The sequence below is a fragment of the Vanacampus margaritifer genome, chromosome 13 (assembly GCF_051991255.1).
Source record: "Vanacampus margaritifer isolate UIUO_Vmar chromosome 13, RoL_Vmar_1.0, whole genome shotgun sequence".
NCBI classification, from domain to species: Eukaryota; Metazoa; Chordata; class Actinopteri; order Syngnathiformes; family Syngnathidae; genus Vanacampus; species Vanacampus margaritifer.
Window position 1 is genome coordinate 13,312,965 of NC_135444.1, and position 26,896 is coordinate 13,339,860.

The following is a 26,896-nucleotide window of genomic DNA, read 5'->3' on the forward strand; positions in this document are numbered from 1 at the left end:
CGCACATTGGCATGATACGGTCATGCAGTCATAACATGTTCCAGTTTGAAATGGGCTGTAGGGTGCCCTTGTAGCTTATAGGAGTATTTACAGAACAAAGCATTTAAATACAATCCCCCTCCCCACCTTTTTGTTCATCCTCCATTCCAATCCTATTTCTATGCATTCGGAACATCTTTTCATCGTTCGGGCGGTTGCACCTGCGTGTGCTTCGGCGACAGCAGCAGGGCCGCGGCGCATAAACGAGCTAATTTCTTACATGTAGAGAACACTGCAATCAAGGATAAGGGGAAAAGCGACGAGCGGCAGATGGAAGGAGCTAATCATTATTGTGGTATAAGGGATGACCTCTATCTATTTTCAGGCGTACGTTCTTGTTCCTCGTTGGGTTCAGCAGGGAGGAAAAAAAGTGGCACATCTGAACGCCTAGCTACTATCTTTTCTTTTTTTTTTTGGAAATGTTGAAACAGAGGGAAAAATTAGAGTTGCCAAACAAAGCCTCGTGTCACATCGAGAACGTCAGCTGCCTGCAGTGGGCAATCAGCGGAGCTTTCTAGAAATTAACAACATTCAGCTGGGAAGCACGGCGCACTGCAGCTTTTTAAATGTGGCCCTTCTTGAAAATTAAATCTCGGCTGAGTGAAATATGGAACGATTTGCAATTCAGATTTTCCTCCCATGCTCCTTTCATTCCGTCGCCTTTGTCTAAGGTTACACGCCTGGGACTGCATGGTCATTCTGAATGTATACACACATTTTGAAAGTGTAATTCACATGAACGGTTGTTATATTGAATAACAATATTTACAAAATAGAAGCACAAACACACATTGAAAATGTAGTGTTGTTTGGGTCAGTAATAATCAACTTTTAAGCTTTTACTTGGCTCCTTGAATTTCAAATGAAGCAGAGCAATACTTGTTTTTGAAAGATAACATGACTAGGAACTATTTTTTCTGAAAAAAAAAACAAAAAAAAAACACACCCACAATTTATGTTGCCAGCGGCATTAGTATCACATTGCCTGTAGCTCTCCAACTTAAAGAATGTGATGCTGATGGTGAAGATTCTAACGACAAACCGACCAGAATTTTCCAGTGCATTTGTCTAATGTATGCAAATGATCTCCCCGAGCTTAATGACGGTACCATTAATCACGACGGTCTTCTTTAAACAGGGTAATCACGCGTGCATGTGCACGCACGCACGCACACATACACATGCGCGCACACACAGACACGTAGCAAAATCACAAAAATGAAACCACAACCACACAGTTTGGCATGGGATGTAACAAGGTGCGATGAGGAGTAATCCATTATAAAGCTGTTAAATCCCCCCCTCCCAAATTTCTCCCCCGCTAATCACATTTCTAATCAGTGGCGTTAAATTCAAAGTGATTTTTAACTTGGCACTCGCCCGCCTCAAATTTGTTTTTTTCCATCTTACCCGTGCCGATATGAAGCAACAAATGTGTAAACACGCCAATCATTCTTGTATAATAAATTCAACTTATTACTTACACTACTTTCGACAAATAATTCATGGGCCAGCAGCTTCATGCAAACAGCAGATAACAGCGAGTCTTAATGGGCATTTTGGACAACAAAAAACCTCGGAGACAGATGGCTTTGAACTATTGTAAGAATGCAGAACGAGAAATGTGTGGGGGAAAAAAAAGAAAAAAAGAAAACACTTTTGAAGCCCAACTCCACATAGACGTATTTCACCGCTTATCCTCGCCGCGCATTTGCATAGAGTTTGCCGAAAACCCCTTGGGTATCGTCAGCAGGTTGACAGTGGGTTATAAAAGCTTCCGGGAAGCTTTGGGGTGTGGATCTGAGCCAGTTTGAAGGGGAGGCGAACCAATGAAGCACCCACAGCTTCATGTTGCCTTAATGCGGCGAGTCAGGGATTTTCTTACAACATTTTTTGCTTAAATGCTCTGGGTTTTCTCGTGCCTCTTCTTTCCTGCTTCGCTCCCTTCCCTTGAAGTTCTCTTTCCTACCGGGACTGTCAGCGGAATGTTGACATCAATGGAAATAATTCCATGTGTCTTCAGTGATCCCGTAACGAGATCATCTAATCCAAGCTAATTTTAATGCCCACTTCACAAACTCATTTCGATTTTAAACAGTGGATATTATAGAGCAATACAAAAAATTCCACAACACTGAATTATTTTAGCCATGCAGACACACTAACACATGCACGATTTACACACACAAACACCTCAAATTCCCTTGATAACCGTCTGTCTGGCGGAGACTAAAGACAGAGTAGGCGTAGGGTAATTGAACAAACACAACAATGTAAATATTTACTAATACCATCCATTGAGAATACTGGCCGGGTTGCACAATTGATTTGTTCTCTTTCTGCCCTTTTACTCCCTTCCTCACCCACACACAAACAACTGGCCCCCCCAACCCTGCTTCTTTTCATGCTATCACAACGCACGCCTGTGTTCATTAAAAAAGATGGAGACTTGTATATGGAGATACAGTGCTCTGTCTATATCCTCTTACCAGGGATGACCTGTAGCCCGTCTGGGCGGGCGATGACGGGAGATCCCTGGGAAATAGCGGCGAGTGCGACTCGGGGACGGAGCCCACGCCACTGGCTGCTAGACCCGAGAGCTGCCCGTACCTCGCCATCATCTTGAGATGCTGCTCACAGAACACACACACGCTCACGCATTGACGTGGGAGGAGAAGGGAGGAGAAGAAGGGGAAAGGGGGGGAGGGAGGGAGGGAGGGAGGGGGGACAGATAACAGCAGGTAGGAAGGACGATGATGAATATTAAAAGGACAGAGGGAGTGTGTATGGAGAAGGAAGCGATAGAGAGAAGGAGGGGATTAGGGGACATTTTTTTGCTTTCACACAAAAGCACGTGAACACACAAGCTCTCAAACTTACAAGCATAAGAAGGCACAGTTTTAGCCCCAATTTCTGGGTTGGCTGGGTTTGATCGGTATGATGGCTACCTTGTTGCGATGGGGTGATGTCAAGTATGGGCACTAGCTCTCCATTTACTATTACAGCAGAGCAGCTGCGTGTTCTCCATATGACCATACATGAAAATGTGCTGCTATTATCAGTCGCTCTTGTGGCTACGAGCACACACAAGTGCACAGACATGCACACAATCAGACGCACACATGACAGAATGGCTGGCAGCAGACAGGTGAGGCATGGAAGAAGAGCAGGAAAAGAAAAATGTCTTTACCTCGTTGCTCAGCAAAGCGGCGTTGAGTGTTCGGCTTATTTCGAACATGTTGAAATTCTGTACTTTTTTTCTGTCCTTTTAGTGTCAGCTTCTCCTCAGTTCTTTCCTCCGATTTTCTTTGCTAAGGATGGGAGTCAGTCCCAGAAGCAGAAAAAAAAGAAAAGAAAAATCAAGCAATAAAAAAAACAAGCAGGAAAAAATCTGGAGGAGTCACTATTAAGTCCTTTATTTTCTCTTTCTTTTTAGCTGTCTTTCAGATGTGCCCTGCTGGCTGTCGCTGTAATAATGTTTCTGTCCAGGATCCCCGCACACGTCTTGAGTCAATATTTTTCTCTCTTCTTCTTCTTTTTCCTTTTAAATCTCCCAGGAGTCAGCACATTAAAACGTGAAGTCGGTAGGTCGGCTTGGCGGGCTGGCGTGCTGCCTTATCTGTCCCCCGCACACTGGCTCACACAATACGCTCCGATCCTCAAACTGCTTGCTAGCAGATTAGCTGTCCCAAAACATAGCACTTAGTTTAAACTCCCCTCCCTATTGCTCTCTCTCTTCTCTCTCCCTGTATCGTCCCCTTTGCATTCCCGCCCTCTCTCCTTCCCTGCATCACTCTCTCTCTCTCTCTCTCTCTCTCTTAAACCCCCCGCCCCCCCCACAGCTCACGAAATGATGCAGCTTCAGTTCACTAGTGCTACCACAAGGTGGAAAGACTGTTCTAGCACCACGGACAGCGCCACCGCTTTCCACTGCGTGCCACTCCTATATGTTTGATTCTCTTCTCGTTTCTTGTGTGTCTGATACACAGCAAGGGAACATTTGCACTTATGGAAGCACTCCCTCATGGACCATGAAAACACAGGGCAAGGATAAAAGGATTGGTTTGTGGTGTGAGGACTAATGTTTTCCACTGTGTTATCTAATTAATGAAACGGGATGTAAATGTGTAAAATGGATTATGCAAGTCGTTTGGCAATGGAAAGCATTTGGCAGGTTTTTTATGATATGAAAGGTGAAGCAAAGTGAAAGGAAAGGAAGGCTACCTTTGAGTGGCCAGCAGACGAGCACAAGCGAGGGATGGGCTGATGTGAGCATCAAGGTCAGGTGGCTGTCCTCTTCCTCAGCAGGGTGTGGCATGGCCATGACAAAGCAGCCAGTCACAGGAGAGTCCAACTACGCAACAAACAAGAAATGTCCAAATATAACACTGAGTCAAAAATGTGACTCAGAGCTTCGACTTAAGATGTACTGTATTTGCATCTAGCAGGGAAAATGTTGCTGAAATAAAAGGTTTTGCTTTACATAGATCCGCTTAATAGGGGTCATGCTGCTGGAGTAATTGGAGCTATCATCTTCTGCAATGCTAATGTCAGTGGTGTGACACAACTAGCTTTGTAATTACGGACAATGATTCTCTCCTCGTGCTTTGAATTCTGCTTTCGCCATCAAGGAATTGATGGCCAGTTAATAGCGTTTTATTGACACGGGAACACCAGTTGAGATTGACAGTGTCCAACAGTATTATATAAAAGGGATGTTCGCTACTTTTTTTTTTAACTCGAGTAGTCGCTGATACCAAGTATTAATATCACTTGTACTTTTGATACGTAAAAAAAGACAGCAATTTTTTTGTTGACACATTTTTCATTGAGCACAGTAAAAAGAAAGGATAATGAGGGATACATTTTAAAGAAGACCTATCTATCCCAATATCAAATTTTTCCTTAAAATTCCATGAAATTATTCTATTTTAATTCTAAATTTCTAGTCCCTGATCGTAAAATGATAACAAGAGGGCTGTCAATGTTGCGAGTACCGATTACTTCACCTATATGACAGAGAAACGGCCGATACTTATACCTGGTAACGGTACTCGCTAGGGATAGTCGTCCAGGCCAATATTTGGCATTTTGACAAATATCAGCATCAGTCTTTTTTTTACGAATCTGAAAGTCAATAAAGTCGGTATCTCACTTAGTGGCAAATGCTTGCAACTGAAGCAATTTTTGGGTTTCCGATGTTTGCAGACACATTTTACTTTGTGGCAAAGAACTTTTGATCATGTTAAGACCATTTTTTACTGTCTTAAACTTTGTCACTCAGTGAGATCCTAGCTTTACAGATCAATTTAAAACAGTGTTAACCTCAGGGAACTTTTTATTTAAGTATTTATATTTTATTTCCATTTTCACTTTATAGAAAATGCTTCTGACAGTGGAAAATCCATACACTTTTTGCTTTTGAAAATAAATTTAAAAAATCAATAAAAAATAAGAAATTAAAAGTAACATTTTAGTTATGTTCAAATTTTGGAAAACTTTATGTACTGCAGAAAACTTTAGGGAGTCATTTACTTGCTTAGTTTTTAACTCAGCTTACCTCATGCTGATAACCCTGGACGCTCCCTGCAATTTTTGCTATAATTTTAAAATAAAGCTGCCTCTTCTTTATATGTTTAAAATTAAAACAAAAATCTTCTAAGTGTTGAAAATTTGAAAAGTTATTTTTATATTTAACAAACATGCTTAATGGCAAGTAAATGTTTGCATTTTCTAATATTTTCTCTTTTATTGCAAATGAATATCGGCTATCAGCATCCTTGCCTACTAATAATCGGTATCGGTTCTGAAAAAAAAAAAAACATATCAGTCAGTATCACACATCATATATTCAAAATAAATGTGTTACAAAACATTAGTTTGAAGGTTTTTTTCCCTCCAATTAATGACATAATTGCTGCATCGTCATGCTGTTGTGATTGTTGGCAATATATTGTGATATGTTATGACTTACTCTGTGATTCTCACGCCTAGTGTTCAAAACAATACTTAGAGGGACATATGACGTGTGAAGGGGTATCAGCAGGGTAAACAAAGCAGATACTTGTGTAAGACCAACGAAACATACAGTAAATCCAAAAACACAAACGTGAAAGTATCATCAAACATATCGTCTTGGCTTCAGCTCATATTTCTCTCGTCTAACAAAAGGGCTGCCGGCCGCATCCCTGTTCCGCAAAGCTGGTGGTCTCTGAGGGACGAGTGGCCCAGCGGTGCCCTGGGAAGGAGGAGGGTGCGGGGTGAGCTGTCAGATGAATCATCCAGAGTGAGGCTTGATTCCTCAGTCAGCTGCCTCTCAAGCCTTCCTCTCTGACCCCGCCTCGCTCCCCTAAGCTCTCTGATTGCTGTCACCATAGTGATTCTCTGTGTACTGATGGCTGGTTCCTTCTGAGCCGCCAACCCCCTCCTTCCCGTGCCCTCGTAGCCACCCAACTTGCTGCCACTTGTGCCTCGTATTGATTTTTGCATGACTACCTCCTACACAGATGATGGACTTCATTTGGACACATTAACAAGGCTTTCCCAGTTGCTGGTGCAGTAATGCAAGAAACATGGTTGAAGTCAAATGCCCCAGTCATATCATTCGGAATGTTAGTGACATTTTCCTGAAAAATACGCCCGCGAAGAAACATCAGCAAATCGTGCAGAACCTTAGATCAGAAGGCTACTATAAGTGCTACTTGTGATTAAAGTTAAAGTAGTGCTAATTATTTATTTATTTAATCATTGAATTTTTGACATTTTTGAATTTTTGAAATTTGGAATTTTTGAAATTTTGAATGATTGAATTATTTAATTATTACTTTTTACATTTAGAGCCTTTGGCATTGGTGTGACATTTAACATTAAAAACATTACAATGTATATTGTCTTGTTTTAAAGTTTTGACATTTACACTAGTTGTTAGCTTCTTTATACCAATCTTAAACTATGTAACTTAAGAGGTCACTTCAAACATGTCTTTACAGTAAATCTTTGATGATTTGAGATTTGTCATTAGAAAACTCACCTACTTTTATTTTTTTTTTTCTTCTGTAAAGCCCAACAACTATTTGCTGAAAAACTCATTTTTATTCAAATGTTTAAAAAATGTGAAAATAAAACTGAATGGAAACGTGAGAAATTTGAAAAAAGGCCCACAATTCGTAAAAAAAAGTTTTTATGCTTAGATGGGATGGATTTTGAAGCGTATAGAAAAAAGGAAAATGCTAATTTTGACAATGGTTTTATGAATAACCGCTACACGTCGCACAGTTTGACCGGCTAATACGTCACACGTACGTTTGTAGTCCCAAAGCAATGTCGGACGATAAAGTAAGGTATGTTTGGCAGGACGGCGAAACAGAAATCTTTTGGGAATTAAAGAAGAAAATATTAATGCTATTTTAGATGGAAAACAGCAAATAAACGCTACGGTTTAGCAAGAATTACAAAAACAAACTCATACGCCGTCATCGCACGGCACAGTCACTTCCTGTCTTCTTCTTCTTTTAAATTACTGGTGGATCACATCTCTTAATGGTGCATACAGCGCCGGAGTCCCCTCTCAATATTCGGTAAAAAAGAACAGATGGAAACAGGCATAAGTCGCTTGTCTGCTTTGCGCATTTTCAGTAAATTTGCTTTTAAATTTTGAAACAGTTGGATGGAAACCTAACTATTGACATACAGTATTTTTGTGATCTTTCTATAACGCCCTAAGATTCCGCCCAAACGCTCCTTTTAGGCACCATGGCAGAGGGGTAGCTACTGTTAGCCACCATTTGATAATGCTCCGGCTTGACAGTTAACAACAAATGATTTAAGATTCCAGTAGGGGTCCGACATGCAGGCAAGGTAGTTTTGTGGTTGATGCTGTGTAAAGTAGGTTTGCAAACTTTTCATGATGCATAAAAAAAAGTGCTAATCACTATTGCTAGTGGTGGAAGCTAAAACATGATTGGCTGATAACGGGTATCTGCTCAATGTAAAGTTGAGTAAGTCATTTATGATTATTATTATTTTTTTAATTGACAGTCAAAAACAACATTTTTTCACTGTTTTCTCATGACTTAAAGACTAATCAAATAAACTTGGCCTATCTTAAAAGATGTTCCAGGAATTTCTTTGCGATAACTCCCACCTACCTGGCTAAGATGTACTACATACTATTTTCTTTTCAGCTGGTGTATTGTATGGACACTCAGGAGCAAGAAGTTACATGTGACATTTTTTGGCCTCGGTCTTAGAATTTTTCTAAGTACAATTCACAATCAACATTCAACTAAACAAAGCGCACCAAGTTGAATCCAAAAATTTAGCACAGTACAGTTTATCGGCTTCTCATACATATTTACCTCTTAGTAAAAGATAAATAGTAATTATTACATTTTGGACTTGTATTTGAGGAAGAAAGCACAGCAAAGTTTTGAAATGTGATGTAAGTAGTGATAGTATCCCAGAGGGCTTTCTGATATACTCTGATCAGGTTTATGAAGTTGTGGCACGTCCTCCACTTCCAGAAGAGACTTAAAAATAGCCACATATGTTACTGCAGCTTCAACTGTTTCACTAAGACGGGAATGTCTGCAAACATGTGAAGCACACATATGAGCAGTCACACATTGGATAAGCATGTAAAAATACATTCTCCTGAGAGATAATTAAAATGTGAGAGAACATGGAGCAGACTGTGCTTCACTTCAAGCGATTGTTGATCTTAATGACGGATATTTTCATGAAATTATTTCTGCACTTTTCAGACATCTTGACAGGAAAATGCTGCATTCAAAGTGTACCTTGGGCAGAGAGCTGATGGGTTATTCTTGAAAGCGTTTCTATTCTTACCTCTGACAAGGAGTTTATGTTTTCATCAGCATGGGTTGGTCTGCTAATTTATTTGTTTGTGTGGAACGAGGATGGGTTGGCATTCGTTGGAGGAATTTCCGATCAAATGCTGTTAAATAATAATTTTAAAAAGTCATATGAAAAAAATGAGTATTAAAGATAAGTTTCCACCCAGATCCAGACCGCGTGCACTTGGCAGCAATTTAATTAACTTAAAAAAATATGGCCAAAACAGACTGCGGTCATGAGGTTGAAAAAAAAACAACCCTTGGGCTCTATTTTTATAACCGGCGTAAAACCAGCGCGACGCGTGGCATATCTCTGAGTGGAGGTGGGTTAGACTCAATGTTAGGAATTTCCAACATGAGCGCAAGCTGACAGATATGGGAGTGGTCTCAGCTGACTTCAATCATGGCCAATCAAAGCACGGCAGAGGGTGCGGACGACGAACAACTAACCGAACTAAGCGATGACTATTCCTTGTTCGTCAACGGGACAAGTGCACGGCAGGCCGCCAGGCTTAGCTTATAAAACACTGGGGGAAACCCTGGAATGCCTCCAAGAATCATAAAGAAATACAGGTTGACCGTCCTTCATGAACTAGTAAGTAGTCTATGACAGTGGTCCTCAACCCTGGTCGTCGAGGACCGGTATACAGCCTGTTTTCCATGCCTCCCACAGCCAACACAGGTGATCCATATCATCAGCTAATCAGCAATCTCTGGAGAAGGCTGATAACGATCTCCACCTGTGTTGGCTGTGGGAGACATGGAAAACAGGCTGGATACCGGTCCCTGAGGATCAGAGTTGAGGACCACTGGTCTATGACACTCAGAGTTGTACTTTTCATGACAGCTTGGCCTTGAGCATTACTGTGTGACATTTATATCAAATATAGTCTTTACACAACTGTTAAAACGAATCTAATGATGAGTGACTAAAGACTTTTTCAAGGCATTGTGTCTCTCCTCATAACAGAAGTAACACTAAGAAGCGTTAAAGCTACTTGGTGTACACTGTTGTGTTATATACTCATATACAGTGTATGAATTTCTCCAATATGAATTTCAGCCACAATATCAGGCTACAGTCGGGATCTCAAGAGTCACCTTATCTGCTGCAGACAAGCCAGGATATTATGGTAAACTCAAGCACCCTAATGTCGTCCCGCTATTCGATAAGAGCAGAGAAACAAGAGAAACATGCAGCATATCTAATGTATTCTCCTCATGCTCCATAATTCAATTTCAATCTCCCTCTTGTGAAATGAGTGACTGTGCCACCGTAGAGCCCTTTAATTGGCACGGTGTTAAAAACAATGACATAGCATAGAGGACGGTCATTCAATTCTCAATTTTTTTTTTTTAATGGAATTTTTCACGGCAGCAATGTATTCTCATGCTATCATCTGAGAAGTAATCAGTCTGACCTATCTGCTCAGTGGCTTGTTGATGCAGGTCATCAAATACAGAACACACACCCAAATACACACCCACACTGAAATATCATTGCCCTGTCTGTGGTCCTATTCATTTGGTCCAGTTACACAAGCTGAAAATTAGCACAGCCTGTGTGCCACTTTGCTGCGGCAGTTGTATGCCTGCTCATTTGATGTACTTAATCAGGTGCAGCCTTTGTAATGGGAAAGGAATAGGACCGGGCCTGATTGGCCTTGATGACATCTATTCGCCAATTGCCTAGAAAACCACCGGCTTTAATCAATCTGCAGGATGACTCAGAATCACTGGCTGTGGCCTGCATTGATTGGCTTTCTTTGAAAATACCATTAAAAATGCAGGTGTGGCTGCAGTAAGGTGGAAGTGTGAACAGTAGCAGGAATGTAAAAACAGTATAAATTGGAAGTACAGTAATGTCAATTTACTAAAAGATCCCCGTTGACAATATATTGTAAATTCATGCAATGAGCCTCAATTGCTATGGTATTAGTAGGGTGGTCAAATATATGGATGATATGACTTTTTTTTTTTTTTATTATAGATGGCAGAAGGTAGTGTGTATGGAGTGTACTTCTTCCTACTCCTTTGAACATGTAAAATTATGGAACAACTTAAGAGTGACTTTGCAACGTGTTTAGCCACACTTGTAACCAGGCAAAGCTAGCTAGCTAGCGGCATAAGCAGCACCAGGCTTGCCTCGACCTCCAATTATGCACGCATAGGTGGTGTGCGGCCAGCAAAGTTTTTGGGATCGAAAAAAAAAAAAACTGTAAAAAAATTTGTGCTTTTCAGTTTTGCTATTCAGTGGGTTTTGATGAGGCGCAAAATGCAAATTTTGACTCACAAACTGTGATGCAAAACCATTGTAATCGGGTGACCAAACGTCATTTTTTGCCCGGCCAATATGTCCACTTTTTTACAACGTATCTGAGTGTCTGTTTAAAAAAAAAAAAAAGTAAAAAAAATCATGAAAATGTTTGTTTTTAATTGTAGGACGACAAATGGTAGGTGGAGTGCGCCGGTGTCTAGGAGGTAAAAAGGCGGGTTGTGTGTGTGTGTGTTATTATTATTATATATTTAAAAAATATATATATATATTTTTTATAGAAAAAGTCACTCAAGAGTCTTTAGGTAAGATGAGAAACATCTTTTTGTAATGTGTGACAAAGCCAGAGTACCTGGAGAAAATCCATGCAAGCATGGGGGAAAAAACCCACACAGGATGGATGGAACCCACATTCGAACCGCCTACCTGAGAACTTCGAAGCGGATATGGAATTACCTACTATCTACCTAGCATTTTGGTAGTGTTTTTAACATAATGAAAATCTAATGCTGCACATATTGTTTACTATTTTAGTTTTAAAAAAAATGCATGTATACTCTCAATGTGTAGTTATTATTATTTTTGTTTGATCATTTGATAAAATAAAAAAAACATAACTGCTTATAGCCATCGGTTCTTCCTCAGTGGGCCCACCCAGGCGTCTCAAAACGCGCCTGCTGAGCATAATTATCTTCAAGGGAATACTTTTCCATACAGATCTCGTTTTGGAGTGTATGACCACTGAGCGCTATTTACTAGGAACCCTCCCTTTGCCTCCTGCTCCGTTGCCGTGGCAACAAACGGAGAGCGTCGGCTGTTCTGTGCAAGAATGGAAAGGACGATGGAGGAGAACCCCGTGAAAGACGCCGAGACTGGTGTGTAAATATTAGCCTTCTTACCTCCTTCGCTCGCTCGTCATCCTTGTTGTCCAAAGGGAGGGTCCGAGGGGCGACCACGATCCACGAGGCGTTTCCTCGTCATGACGTGCCTTCACAATAGCGTGCTAACCCTTTTAAGCTAGCAGGCGCACGGATGTAAACAAGAGTGATGTCACCTGCATGCTGGAAGCTAGTTTTACTGCAATCCTCTCTAACCATGGTAAAGCCGTCAGTATTAGTAGCACACCACGGATACCGACTGGCAAACATTCTGCTTTTTGATAGGTTTTCCGTTCAGTTGAGCAGGTGTGTTGGTCGTGGGACAGCTCAAGCTAGGTTAGCGGATACCTTAATTAGCTTTGCGTGTCAAGTGTTGTGCTGCTCGCCAGATTTCGTGACCTCACACGGAGAAAGGGAGAGCGTGTTCAAGACAACACGTGTTAACCTTTCACAGCAATCCATTAAAGAAGCCTTTAATTGAAAAAAAAAAGAAAAAAAAAAGCTGCCTTCTCAGTTCTATTGTGCTCTAAAATTTTAATATATGTTTAATATCACTACCATTTTCCACAGTTAAGTTAGAAATTAGTTCATTTGATAATATTCTCACTGCCCATTGCCATGACTACAATAGTTGATATTAGTGGTGGTGTTCCATAATATACTCTTCCGGTCAAAAATTTTAGAGCACCCATATTTGTTCTTTATTTTTATTGAACGCCAAGCCTAATGAATAGGTTGTAATGGGAAATTCTAATAATGATTGGTGAGCTGTGTGGAAGGCCATGGTGGGGCAATTAAGTTACCCAAAACTGAAAACAAAAAACCTTATTTTTCAGAATCCATATTCGTCAAAACAAAGTGAAGGAAAATATATATTTTTCTTTAGCATGTTTGCCTAGGAATACAAATTACTACATTGCTGGTGAATGTCCTTGTCATCTGACAAATCATCTGAAACACAGCGGCCAAGTATTTCACCTCATTACATGCATCAAGGACCTTGTTGCTCAAGCAAAACATAGCGAAAACTGATTTCCGATCACCTACAGAGCGCACAATCATGATGTTGCTTTTCTTGGCATTCTATTGGATGTCATATCGGGTAACATAATGAGAAGACATTTAAGTAACTCTTGTATAGGCAGAGAACACCAGCAAGTCCTCTGCATACATACACATTTTTATTGTAATTGCACGTATATATTGTGATGCAAAAGTACCAAATATTTTAACATGACTAACTTTTTCTACATATGTAAATTATTCTTAGCGGACACCTTTTTTTGGCTACACCTACATTGTGTAGAGCTTGACATATTGCAGTGTTTAGTCATCATCACTGGTAGTTAGAATGCCAAGTGATTCATGAATAAAGTGACTGATGCAGAAATGACACAGATTTGCAAGTCGTAATAGAGCTAAGGTAATTTGTTTAGTTTTTTATTTTAACTTTTTAACTTTAACTTTAATCTTTCCATATGTAGGCATGCACTTAAAAAAGCATGATATGACATCATAATAATCATTTATTGCTAATTATTTTGTGGATCTCTAAGCTGCAACTTGTGTCCCAAAAAGTATACTGTACTGAAAACAGCATAAAAAAAACCATGCTGAAATAATTGTGACGTCATCTCACTTTAGGAAATAAATATGCTTAGATAAAACTGAGCTCTGTAAATCAATTAACTAAATTAGAAATTATTAATTAAACCTTTGCCATGCCTATCATTGCAGCTATACTTTGTACTTTCAATTCAATATCCAACATTTAAAGCCATTTTAATATTATAATCAGGCAATCCTGCTAGTAAATCACATTTCAGAATTAAAGACAAATTATGTTATAATAATCTGCTTTTTATTTCTCAATTTTCTTTACACGCATTTATGCATCGTATTTTAAAACAGCGATGTGTTTTGGGTTTTTTTCTATTATGAATATGCAGGCAATGAAGCTGGAGGCGAGGAGGCCTTGGTGGGTAACGTCAACAAGCTGACAGTGAGCCCACCCGGGTACTCAGGATCTCCAAGAAAAGGACATCTGGTTTTTGATGCTTGCTTCGAGAGTGGTGAGTAGTAGTCTACTGTGTACTTGAACACCACTCAATTAGCTTCTCATTCATATGGCATATGGTGCTATTAGTGGTTGCTCACGAGTTGATGCAGATATGAAAGAATGTGACACTTTATAATGAGTACGGCTGATTTTATGTGTGACTAAACTGCCATTTTAACCCTATGCTCTTTTTTTCAGTCAAGTGCATGATAGTGCTTTGTTGTTTTTAACTTGTTTTTACACTAGCATGGCAGTTAAGGTGCTGTTAAAATTCTACTTCAAATTGCCTGTCCACGCTTTTGTAGTGATTGACAGAACAACTCTGGAACAGATGAATTGCATTTCAGTCATTTCTTCTGTGGAACATATTTTGAAATCTTCACACTAAAGGATTGTGTTGGAATTTGGCGCTTCCAAATCAATATTAAATATTGCAGCATCAATTTTTATCCTATAGCTCTGAAAGCATCCCACATGAGGTGAGCCTTTTCCATATAATGCAGGTGGAACAATCATTACATGCTTATCTAATACAGTATATTTGACTGCAGTTCTCAAATGTTTGCCCCACTGAATTGGCTGCCTATTCAAACAAGAGCTGACAGTGAGGTCTTTCTTTGATTTATTTTTTTATTTTTTGTGGGAAAATTATTTGCATGTATTAGCACAATCGTATTTGCGCCATCTCATGTCCTAGGCCGATTTTTTTAAATTAAATGTCTTGTATTTGTATCCTCTGACATTTCCTGTTAGTAGTGTTCTTATATACACAAACACCACTTATGCGTTCATCATGCGCTCCCACTCGCATTAGCCAGGAGATAAAACAATAATACTGACTATATGTAAACAGTTAACTGCTCGCTGCCAATGACATGCTGTAGCTGATACACTTATGTTTGCTAATACCCCATACATATATAATACGTGTATGCAGAACTGTATTTAGGTTTATATCAGCATTAGGATTGCATTTTTTTTAATATATATATTTTTTACTTTTGCCCATTTCCGCTAATGACATGTTAGAGGATCTTAGACATTGATTAATGGGCATTGAGCTCCCACATTGAGATCAGCTAACATACATAACGTCTCCAGCTCCGGATGCATCTCCTGAATGATTTATGGAATTGATATTAATATATTTCCGGTAAATGCATCTCTAAAGTTAGAATGGGGGAGGAGTTGATTTTTGTCTGGCTCTTATCAAATCAAAGGGTTTGCTTATGTTTTATTAAACTGATATTGTCAGGTTTTCTTTTTACGTGAGTTTTGATTTCCGTTTGATTTAGTGTCAAGGTGACCCATGTTAATGAAAAAAAAGTCCTTTGTGCTGAACAAACTCAAAATGCTGTGCTGATCAGTAAACCGCCCAAGTCAATTTTCCAATAGTATAATTAGGTGTCCCAATATATACCGTACATGGAATGTAGGAGAAACTCGGGGGATGTTTACATGTCAACTGTTTAGTGGCTGTTTGTTTTTATGAGAACAGCATTTTGGAGTCTAAAAACAATTTTTTTTTAAACACAGGAGATCCCCAATATTCATAGGGTATTGGGACCGAGCTACGAATAGCGAAAATCTGCAAATAATTGAAAAATCTCTCCATTTTTGTTTTTTTTTCATTTTTAATCCAATAAATTCTCATAATAGGCATTTTCCATAAAATTGGGTGTTACCCCCCCAAGTATATTTTAAATATTTAAAAATGTATATTTTTAAAAGTTATTGAAAATAATATTAGTGAATAGGTGAATCCATGGGTAAAATACAAAACGCGAATAGGCAGAAGTCCCCTGTCATTGGGTTTTTAAAAACGTTTGCGCTATTTTTTAATATAAAATGCTTATGCTCAAGGATGAAGGATATCCCTATACTCTCTATGTCTCAAAATAAAAATGGTGCGCAAAGTGGACATTTATTATAACCAGCGAGGTCACTCCCATAACTCAAATTCTCAACCAAAATATACCCCGAGTAGAATATTAAACTCACACTTGAGTAAGACTGAATGGACAGCTACTAAGATATGCGCTATATAGTGGTTTGTGTCATTTTGGCCGCTCAGTGCGAATTGGGGATTCATATGTTATATCTGTGGTGCTATGTGTACAGTATATGCACATTTGATAGGTTTCAACACATTTAGTTTGTTATCTCTGGATCATGATTGGAATTAACGAACAATCCTACTAACAGATGCAGTGATGTTTCAATTTCGGATTAAAATCCTTGACTGATGGACCACACGGAACTGCACTTTTTGGCATTGCCACTGAAACCGCCCCCTGATTTGAATAACATTTCGTCCTGGCAGTATGGACCAAAACTGCCAAAATTAAAAATAAATAAATGACTAAATAAATGTATAAATAAATGACTAAATAAATAAATAAATAAAATAAAGTGAAAATAAAAACAAATATAAAAATATAATTAAAAAATAAATACAAATGTATTTATTTATGTATATACTGTATGTATGTATATATATATATATATATATATATATATATATGTGTGTATATATATGTATATATATATATATATATATATATATATATATATATATATATATATGTGTATATATATGTATATATATATATGTGTATATATATGTATATATATATATGTGTATATATATGTATATATATATATGTGTATATATATATATGTGTATATATATGTATATATATATATATATATATATATATATATGTGTATATATATGTATATATATATATATATATATATATATATGTGTATATATATGTATATATATATATATATATATATATATATGTGTATATACTGTATATATATATATATATATATATATGTATATACTGTATATATATATATATATATATATATATATATATATATGTATATACTGTATATATATATATATATATATATTGTTGTTTTTATTGCCATTTATATTAATTTTTTGGGATTTAATTTTTGAATTATATTTTTTTATATCCGTCATTTAGTCTTTTATTTATTTTGAATTTTGGCAGCTTTTGTCCTCCATAAAGAACAAATCCAAGACAGATCGAGCCCAAGCCAAGTTCAACACCACCAGGCTAAAGATTGTATCACATGGTTTTATAGAGTTCTGCATGCACATCTTCTGCCTCACAACTGAGAGGTTCCGGGTACTCGTGCTTTCCTCCCACATTGCAAAAATATGCATCTTAGGTTCACTGTAAAGAGTCTAAATGTGAGTGTGATTGGTTGTCTGACTTTATGTGCCCCCGATTGAGTAGTGACCACTTTCTTCTTGCTCTTTGCTCGCAGTCGGCTCCTCTGCAACACTCATGAGAATAAGCAGGAGTTGAAAATCATGTTCATCACTTTATTATATGCTTTATTTCTCTTGGAGTAGTCTGTGCAGTCTTGGTCTTGAAAATAAATCCAAATCCCCGCCATCTCTTATTCATATCTATCTATCTATCTATCTATCTATCTATCTATCTATCTATCTATCTATCTATCTATCTATCTATCTGTATGTATATATATATATGTAGGAGGAGCCGTTAGCGTGACATGACCGCCTACAAGAAGCAAATCACTCTTCAATGGAAACACCTACAAGTCAAAACTGTACTTTAGCGAAATAGTAGAAATATCGTTTTTATTTTTATGTTTGTTTCACACAATAACAAGCCTCAATCACTCTATATCAGCCCAAAAAATCCATCACCTTAGCCGCCATGTTTGTAACCTCTACAGGCCGAAGCAGTCGATTAGACAAGATATGAGCCCCGCCCACTAACTTTGACGGGCGAGTTTGATTAAATAAATTTATGAAACGCTGCAACACAGGAATAAGAAATAAACAAATACAGAAATAATTATTTATATATTTATATATGTAGGTAATTTAATTAATGACACATTTATTTCATTATTGGTTAATTTTATTACATATTTAATTAATAAATGACACACTTAATTATTTCATGACACATGTATTTAATTATTTAATGTTGTATTCATTTATTTAAATTTGGCACTTTTGGTCCTTCAGATGTGACCACCAATTGCATTATATGTTCATCTCATAAAATGCAGATTTAATTTAGAGTTGGTTTAACAAAATAACATCCAATGTTTAGGCACTTGTCATGTAAGCTGTTTGCCAAAGGTATGAAACCCAATTTACATTTAGACGATGCTAAATTCACATTGTTGTCAGCCATATGCTGATCAAGCCACTGATGGACTACTCATTTACATATAGTGGGTGTCTCAACCAACAGGTCATTTGAAGGCACGAAATGCTTTAGATAGCAGATATATGATAATTGTAACTGCATTCTTCAGCTTGACAACATTTTGTGCATATTTTGTGCCACCCAACATGCAAATGCAAATTTCCTGGCGCAGGTCGATATTTATATGCCACTTAAGAAAATGCAAAGTAGCGAATAAACTTTGTTAATCTGCGAATATAAAGTCTTTGTCTGTTATGTGTATGGTCGATATTGTGTCACAATGCAAAGATTCCTTAAATTGATATGAAAACCTTAATTATTTTTAGAGTGAATTCCAAATGACATTCTTATCTTGACTTGTCACATTTGTTTCCCCGCACACTCAAACTGTTTACATTTTCGTCTAAATCCTGAATTCTTTTGTGAACGCCTCGATGTTGCTGACTAAAGTGCCATCTGTTTTAACAAAGGATGACACTGACAGAGCAGGGTTATTGTTTTCCTGCACCTCCGGACTTTGCAGATGTAATTAAACACTTGCTGATTAGTCTAACTGCAGCATGTTGTCAGTGACTTGTTTGGTCAAAGAAATTCCCCAGGGGTGACAAATGTTTAATGGGGCCTATTGATAGGCACATCGCATAGACTCATCTGTTTTTACAATCGATTCGCTCAATAGAATCTAACTTATACGGCTGAACGGGGAGCAGATATGCACACGCTGGTTTCTTTATGCTGCGCTTCAATATCGAGCCCAGGCCTTTTGAGACTCTGGAAATAGATTTACTTGTCTAAGTTGCAAACCTGTGTAATGGCACTCTTTGAGTCAGTCGCTGAGAAAATTCAGACACAATTGTATTTAACACTTTCTTACCCAAAACATAAAGGATTCGCTCATGGTCGCTCATAGTAAGAATTAACCGAGCTGTTGCTAATAAGGTAGAGTAACGGTGTTAAAAAACGAAATCATATACAGACGCTCCCCTACTTACGAACATTCGAGTTACAAACAACGGTACATACGAACATTTCTGCGCGTACAGTATGTCGAAAAATGTTCGGAAAGAAATGCTGTAAGTTAGATTTTGTATTGCGCGTAGTGCTTCTTGGAGGCTGAGCAACGTGGCGAGGAGGAGGAGGAAGAAACGCCGGTCCCCATGAAGCAGGAAATAACTTTTGAAGCCGATTCCAGCGACGACGAAGAATCTCTCATGATATAAAATCCTCCTCTTCCTCCTCCTCCATCATCTCCTTAAGCATCGAGTACATCTTCCAAAAGTAAGTTAAACTTCATTTTATTTATCTTATTACGTACATGTACATACTGTGTATGTCTCTCGCTCTCTCTCTCTAACATACGTAGTACAGTACAGTACTGTACGAATTCTCTCCATTTTATTAAAGGTTTTTTTCAGTACAAACCAATGCAGGTTACTTGTACAAGCCTTAAACCTTCAATATACTTATATAGGCTTTAAACATAAATTATAATACAAAATATAGCACTGAAGCAACTTACGAACAAATTCACCTTACGAACGATCGTCCGGAACGTAACTCGTTCGTAAGGTGGGGAGCGTCTGTATATGTATATTTTTTAAATAGCTTAGGTCTTGGAGTGGGTGTTTTTACTGCTATGGTGTGCATTAATATTTATCAGGTACGTGACGATCATTTGTCACTCGTACAGAAATTTCAGAATCCATATCCGCAACAACACATTAAAAAGGCTGCACCCCTAATCTCCCTTGTGTCGGAATCAAAAAACATTCCTATAAAAATTAATTCTTCTGTTGCAGCATCAATTGGGTACACTGCTGTTTATTGCCTGTCAGTCTTAAACTGACAAACTGGTGTCTGTGGATCTCACTCTGCTTCGTCTGTCCTTCCTTCCTTTCCTCAGTCTCTCCTTTGGTCTCTTGAGGTCTCCCTGATTTGGTGGAATTTAGATGTTTCTGGGGTTGGTGAAGGACTCTGGTTGGGGGCCCGGTGGGTGGTGGGTGGTGTCTGTGTCGGTGATGGATTTCACTTTCCTTTCTTTTCTTTGGTCCTTCCTCGGGTCTCCTTACGGCCTCACGACTCTTGACTGGATTCTGAAGTGTTCGGTTTAGGTGAACGGTATGGGATTTTTTAAATAGGTTTTAGGTGAACTAATACATACACACTCACACGCACGCACACACGCACATGCACATACACACCCACATACAAAATAAAAATGTATTAAAAAATTATATAAATAATAATAAATAAAAAAAATCTATTACCTGACAATTAAAACAAAAAAAATTGTATCGTATATATTTTAGTCACTATTTTTTGAACCCTAATAAAAATAGTCGTAAGTGTCAAGATGCTACACACACCTGTAGCTCAATGACCTTACATTGTGCTGACTCTTGAGGGCCTTCCAAACGAAGATCCATTCATCTGAATGTGAGGGCGTACTCCTGACGTGTGATGTATTGAGTGGCACTTTCAGTCGCTCTGTCTCTCTTACATCTCCTTGGCAGCAGCAGAGAAGCTTCACTGCTCAAATGACTCCATTTCCTCTCCGCTCTTCGCTTTTTATACTTTCTTCCTCTACTCGCTTTCCTTTTAAACCAGGGGAATTCTATAAAGACACATTTGAGGTAAATTAGGCTTGTGGGCAAGACCATTGCTTTTGATTGATGTTATTGGCTATTTCTTTCCCTTTACACTGATCACTGTGTTTTTGCCATCTACAGTATTTTTAGATCTGCCTTCAGGCTTCCACTTTAGATTTATTTCACTTTTTTTTTCCCTGAACATGATTATTTCTTGTCATAGCAGTTTGGCTGGGCGTATCGTACGTAGCAAAAGGCAGACTAAGATAATAATGCTGGTTTTTGCAACCGATAAAGTGATGAATAAATGTTTCATATTTAAGACTTTAATGTCAACAAGATTAGTTTTAGAGTCTTCAATCAAAGTGTATAGTTAGTATTTTATTTATTGTTCGATACCTTCAACTTTACTGTTTTGGTTTTCATTTTATTCATTTTTGCCCATGTAATTCATAGAAGATAAATTATACTATTTCACATGGGTTTTAATAATAATATATATATTTTTTTATCAGGACGATAGCAAGAAAAACCAAGCAACTGAAAACAGTGCAATAATCCTCCCTGACATTCCGACTTATTGTATTGGGCCATGTCTAATCATTGAGTAAACAGATTGGCTCATTGGCACTCAAAGGCCTCATCTGCCAGAAAGTAGCACAAACAACCACAGTGTTATGTTAGTTAATTGTTGATAGCACTGATTGGAGCAACACATTGTAGACCTAGCAAGCACCTTGTCTTTGCAAATGTCAGCAAATGCTAGCAGTCAGATTTTAATGGACATTACCAGTAATCAAAGGGGATGTTAAATTGTCATGTATCCAGGTGTGATGTGGAGGTGTAAGAGGTTGCGATTGAAAATGCTCAGACATGTAGCTATAATAATAATAATAACTTAATACAAAGTCTGGTGATTTTATTGCACAGATTATACAATATTTGATATTTTGTCTTCTTCTTCACATTATGGACCGCTAAAGCAAAACTTCTCGTTGCTCTCACTGACGAAGAACATCTAAATTGAATTACTTAATTATGTCTCATAATCTCCTGTATCCGATGGAATAAAAAGGGATTAGTCTGTCATTGCTTGGATTTGCTTTTATGGTATATTTTAGCCTGCAATAAATGAATAACAAAACTAAAAAGTAAAGTTTTGCCTGACTTTGTCGAACAGTGTTTACCCTTCTCAAGTTTTTGATTGGTGTTTATCACTGTCATTACTTAAGTACTTAAAGTTCCACAATGCAATGTTTATTCTTTAATATGTTAAAATAGCACAGGGTTCGAAAACAATTTTGTGTTCAGATCTGGCCACTTATTTTGACACATACTTAAATAAAACAAGTAAATAAATGTGGAAAAATGTTAACCATTATAAAGCTATTTAGTAGTCAAGATGATTATCAATGATGTGGTTGTGTCTTAAGCACTGTAAGCTTTTAAAATCTTTTTTGAAAACTACAACTCATACTTCATATAAAAGGGGTCACACTGCAAGCATCAATTTGGCTGCTTACACTATACGCTCTGGTTAAGCTTAAATCCTTTAGATGGCTTTTATCAAATGCCAAACAATTTGGAATACAAACAATAAAAAGGGTTGTTTAATATACAGTATATACAGTATGGATGTTACAATAACGGCAATATTGTGACATCGCGATATTAAAACGGTCACAATATCGTTGTCGTCATGTCACAATATTTAAAGCAGCACATCTGTTAAAAAAGTCAGGTTGATTTCCATGTGTGCAGTTCTAGCGCCCTCTAGTGGCTAGTTTTTAAGTGCAGTTTATTTTCACAAGGCATGTTTTGGCCCTTCTATGTAAAACTTAATATACTTGGGAACCGAGTCAATATGTGGAGGAACTTAATGTGTGCGTGCCTCATTATTAAGTATTATTAGAGTTTGTAGGTTGTTATATGCATAGCTGTTATGTACAAAAGCACAATTTTGTGTTTTTTTTAGTTTGAGCTCATTTTTTTCCAATATTGTTACTTTTTTTTATATCGCCAACCTTCTCACAATATCGTGATAATTATCTTATTGTGACATTTTTATCGTGATAATATCGTATCATGATGTTTGGATATCGTTACATCCCTAATATACTGTATACAGACGGGTACTCAATATGGCAACACACATTTAAACATGCTGCAGCAATTATTGCCGACACAGTTTAAATAGACGACTATTTTTATTCATCTGACCTTTACACAACATATCGGACGTTTCTATTCACTTCTCTTTTCCATGTTTCCAATGACACCCATCGAGACTTGAAATTCTCGCGCTCCTTCGGATCTTGATGGCATAGTGATCTGTCAATTTAGTCGACATTTTCAATAAGTCACATTTTCAGTTGTTCCTCAGGTTTTTTTCTTCTTCTGACCTATTGGTTATTGGCCAGTGATTTCTTGCTTCTCTTGTTTCTCTTGCCGCGTCGGTTCCCAGTGTTCCTGAACTCATTACAGAGCAATCAGCCTCAGGCATTGAAGTGTGCACCCAGAGGGAGCAATAACTGTAAATAAACACTACTGCAGGTTCTCTGATAACATGTTAGCCAGATGATAACAGGTCTTCTAAGTAGGCCCGTTGACCTTCTCCTTACCTTGAGCTTGCCAAGGGCTCCTCAGGTCCCTACACTTTTATCTTAGGAGCTTCTTCCAAAATGACTAAAGAGGAGGATAGGAAGCACTACGGAAAAAGGCAGACAACTGGGTAGATCCAATTTAGCACTCTACCAGTCTTCATGTCCCTTAAGGTTCAACTTAACTAACTTGTCAAATGATGGCATGAAACGAATTAGTTAGAACAAACCTACAGCTAACCCTAGCATTTCAAGCTTGTGAAAGAGATGAAAGTAAGGAGGGCAGTTTTTCCCGTACGAATGTATGGTGTTTGACAGTCGCAGGGCGAGAGCTGTGAGGCTAAAGCACCATCTGGATGAGATTGATAACACAATTAAGCCATTACCAATATGAGCGCATCACTATGACCCATTACTACACCGACCACTTCAGATGGATCACACCAGTCTAGCTGTAGGGCCTTTTGGAAGGAAAAAAAAAAATACAATTATAAAAGACTAGCTTGAAAATTGCGCTCTCTTCAGAATGTGAAGGCAGGCCTGTACATCATCAGATATGTGCGGGTTGCCTGCATATCTCACTGCTGTCCTCGGGCCCAGCTTTCTTCATCTATTTTGAAACGAGAAGCTCACTGGAGCATGGGTGGACTCATAGCAAAATGACTTTCATTCCTATTGTCCCATCTTATCGTGCGCTCTTATCCTGTTTTTGCTGCATACTGCGTTATGATTCTTCCAGCATTTTCCACATTTGCAAACACTCTTATTATGTATTTGTGTGGCTAAAGGACATGACACGTAAGAGTCTCTTGCACTTTACACATTAAAATGCATATCTGTATGCTTTTACTGTATCTTGTTCAGTGTATAATATTCAAATCAGGTTGCAATTGTTTTTCACCCTAAATATAACTAAAATTCTATTCCTTCTGAATTACATTGGTCTGGTATCGGGCCAAACCTTGTACCTCCGGAAATGTCACTTTTCAGGAGAAAAAATAAAAAATAAGAAATTTGCCAAATTGTGATTTATGAAGTTTCAGCCTGACACCAGTGATTGCAAATATGCCACATATGTTCAAGTAGTTTGATTGTGTCTTAGAATCGTTTTATCATATAATTTCTACAAAAAAATTAAGGAGGGGCACTTACTGATAGTAGGGGTGTCCTAATCCGATATTCATATCAGATATCGGTCCGATATTAGCCAACAACAGATTAGGGCTCTTAACTCTTTCACTGCCAGACGTTTTCAGAAACGGGTTGTCGCCAGTGCCAGCCGATTTAAGCATTTTGACTGATCTTTCAAGGTCCACAGAAAATGTTGTGTTTGGACTATGAAACACACATACTACCAAATGAAAGATTGGACTCTCATCTTTCATCAGAAAAAAAAAGTTTGTTTCTACCTTATCCCGTTCTTCAGTAATCAACAATAGAAAATGGTTACTTTCACCGAAATTCTCTGTTTTGAAACAAAAAACGGAGAAAAAGAGCTTTTTGTGAAACGATGTTATTTCATGCACTCTAGTGAATTGTACACTTCTTTTTGTCCATGAATGATGCCACAAACACCTAAATCGTGCTTTACTTCTGTAAAACGCTTTCACCAACAATGAAAAAGTGTTTTTAGTTTGCAAAATACGTTTATTTCCATTCAACAGTGTAACAATTTGACAAAACAATTTCGCAAACTATTTACAAATGTGTGCAACTGTGGTACTACTTACAATTATGTGGATGTTTCAAATACAGTTTTTCTTTTTGGAACGCTCTCCTGCGTGCAAGGAGACGCCGCTGGACTCACACAACAGTTTACTTTCACTTTCGCATTTGTCCGTTTCGCGTGCAAACGTTACACTTTCTTGACGGCCTTTTTTTCCGGGGAATAAATAGCAAGTAGCAGACTGTACACACTCCACCGATGAATATGCATTGGACTCGGGGCACTCTTCGTCGTCCGATTGAACGTCCGATTGAACGTCCGCCTGAGCGTCCGCCTGAGCGTCCGCCTGAGCGTTGTGCTCCGTGTTTTCCGGTGTCAGCATCGCTCGCCCGTGAACCTTTATAACGTCGTCATAGCCGCCGCGTCAGCGCTTCCAACTTCGCCGTCAACCTCGGAGTCACCATCATCATCATCGATGATGATCATCGTCGTCATCAATGTGCTCTTTATCGTTGGTCGATGTCTTTGAAAAAAACGGCTCGACCGTGAGCTGCTTGCAAGCGGCCGCCATTATGGCTTCTTCAGCCAATGTCCCCTCAACACTCTAGCCCCGCCTCACGTCTTCTACTGACGCCCACCCAATCTTGTCAAAAGAGAGTCATCGCTGCCCTCTAGGGGCCAAAAATAGTCATTAGGCACAACAGACTTGCTGGAAACTTTCACCACAGATGCGGAAGGGTTCCCTCTACCCGTTTCAAAAAAAAAAAATTGGATGACGTCATTGGCGGCCCGCCGTAGGTTTTTACTTGACGTCGTTTAACGTCAGTGGCAGTGAAAGAGTTAATGATTAGATAGGTGACTTGGGCTAGGCCATTGAGTCGCTGTGACCTGTCCTGGCTTGGCGCCTTTCTATCTATCTGCATTCTGGCACACTCTTCCAGTTAAAACCAGCTAAAACCATCAGGTCACACATTTTCACATGGGCTAGGCTGGGCGGCCAAGAGTAAAGACTATTTTGAGTAGATTAGACCTTCTTCCGCATTCAGCAGATAAGGCTCCGCAGCTGTGTGCTCGATCTTTCTGGCATTCAGTAAATAGTTCAACTTAGAATATGCAGTCTCCTGGTTGTTATTATTAGTATAGCGAGCATTCAAGATAAAAGAACCGGTGAAAGTTCCCATCTGAACTTGACAACATGCCAAACCTCTGATACTAGCACTCATATGCAAGCAGTCCATTCCAGACTCGGCTCCTGCTCCTCTAGGTTCTCTAATTGAGGTTGAATTTGTGTAACCCAAATGTTTGAAATAACTTTGATCCCTTTTTTCCTCATACCAACTGTTGCTGACTATTGTTCTTTGTTTGACTAGTGTCACTTGATCAAGTCTCTTCTGACATTTCATTATAAAAAATAAAAGCATGTATCATTCCTAATATTGTATTGGATCGATATCGGTATTGGACAGTACTCTAGTCTGCAATATATAATATTGTATTGGATTACAAAAAGTTGTATCGGGACACCCGTAACCGATATCACATATCAGTATCAGGCCGATACCTAGCCTTAGTTTAATGTACGATCAGGAACTAGAAATGAGAAATAAGATGAATAGAAAATTGCCATTAATTTTAAGGGAAAATACTATATTTGGATATAAAAATCTTTCTTTGAAATGATCTGTCATTGCTTTTTTTTTGGTG

The 26,896-nt window shown here is 38.3% G+C and overlaps 2 protein-coding genes across 10 annotated transcripts in view; one reads left to right on the top strand and one right to left on the bottom strand.

Moving 5' to 3' along the window:
• The window catches only part of elavl4 (ELAV like neuron-specific RNA binding protein 4), a 115,659-nt gene extending 103,478 nt beyond the window's left edge, over positions 1-12,181 (bottom strand). For 4 of the 8 annotated variants that reach the window (XM_077584571.1, XM_077584569.1, XM_077584570.1 and 1 more), the window contains exons 1-2: positions 3,230-3,780; positions 2,529-2,669 (exon numbers count right to left, since the gene is read on the bottom strand). In XM_077584571.1, the coding sequence (XP_077440697.1) occupies positions 2,529-2,669; positions 3,230-3,277 (189 nt within the window). In that variant the 5' untranslated portion in view covers positions 3,278-3,780. Of the gene's footprint in view, positions 1-2,528; positions 2,670-3,229; positions 3,781-4,263; positions 4,394-12,068 lie in introns of those variants that run through there. The other 4 variants (XM_077584575.1, XM_077584572.1, XM_077584568.1 and 1 more) reach the window with 3 other exon arrangements.
• The window catches only part of agbl4 (AGBL carboxypeptidase 4), a 336,250-nt gene continuing 321,250 nt past the window's right edge, over positions 11,897-26,896 (top strand). For both annotated transcript variants that reach the window (XM_077584564.1, XM_077584565.1), the window contains exons 1-2: positions 11,897-12,044; positions 13,997-14,119. In XM_077584564.1, the coding sequence (XP_077440690.1) occupies positions 11,999-12,044; positions 13,997-14,119 (169 nt within the window). In that variant the 5' untranslated portion in view covers positions 11,897-11,998. The remainder of the gene's footprint in view (positions 12,045-13,996; positions 14,120-26,896) is intronic.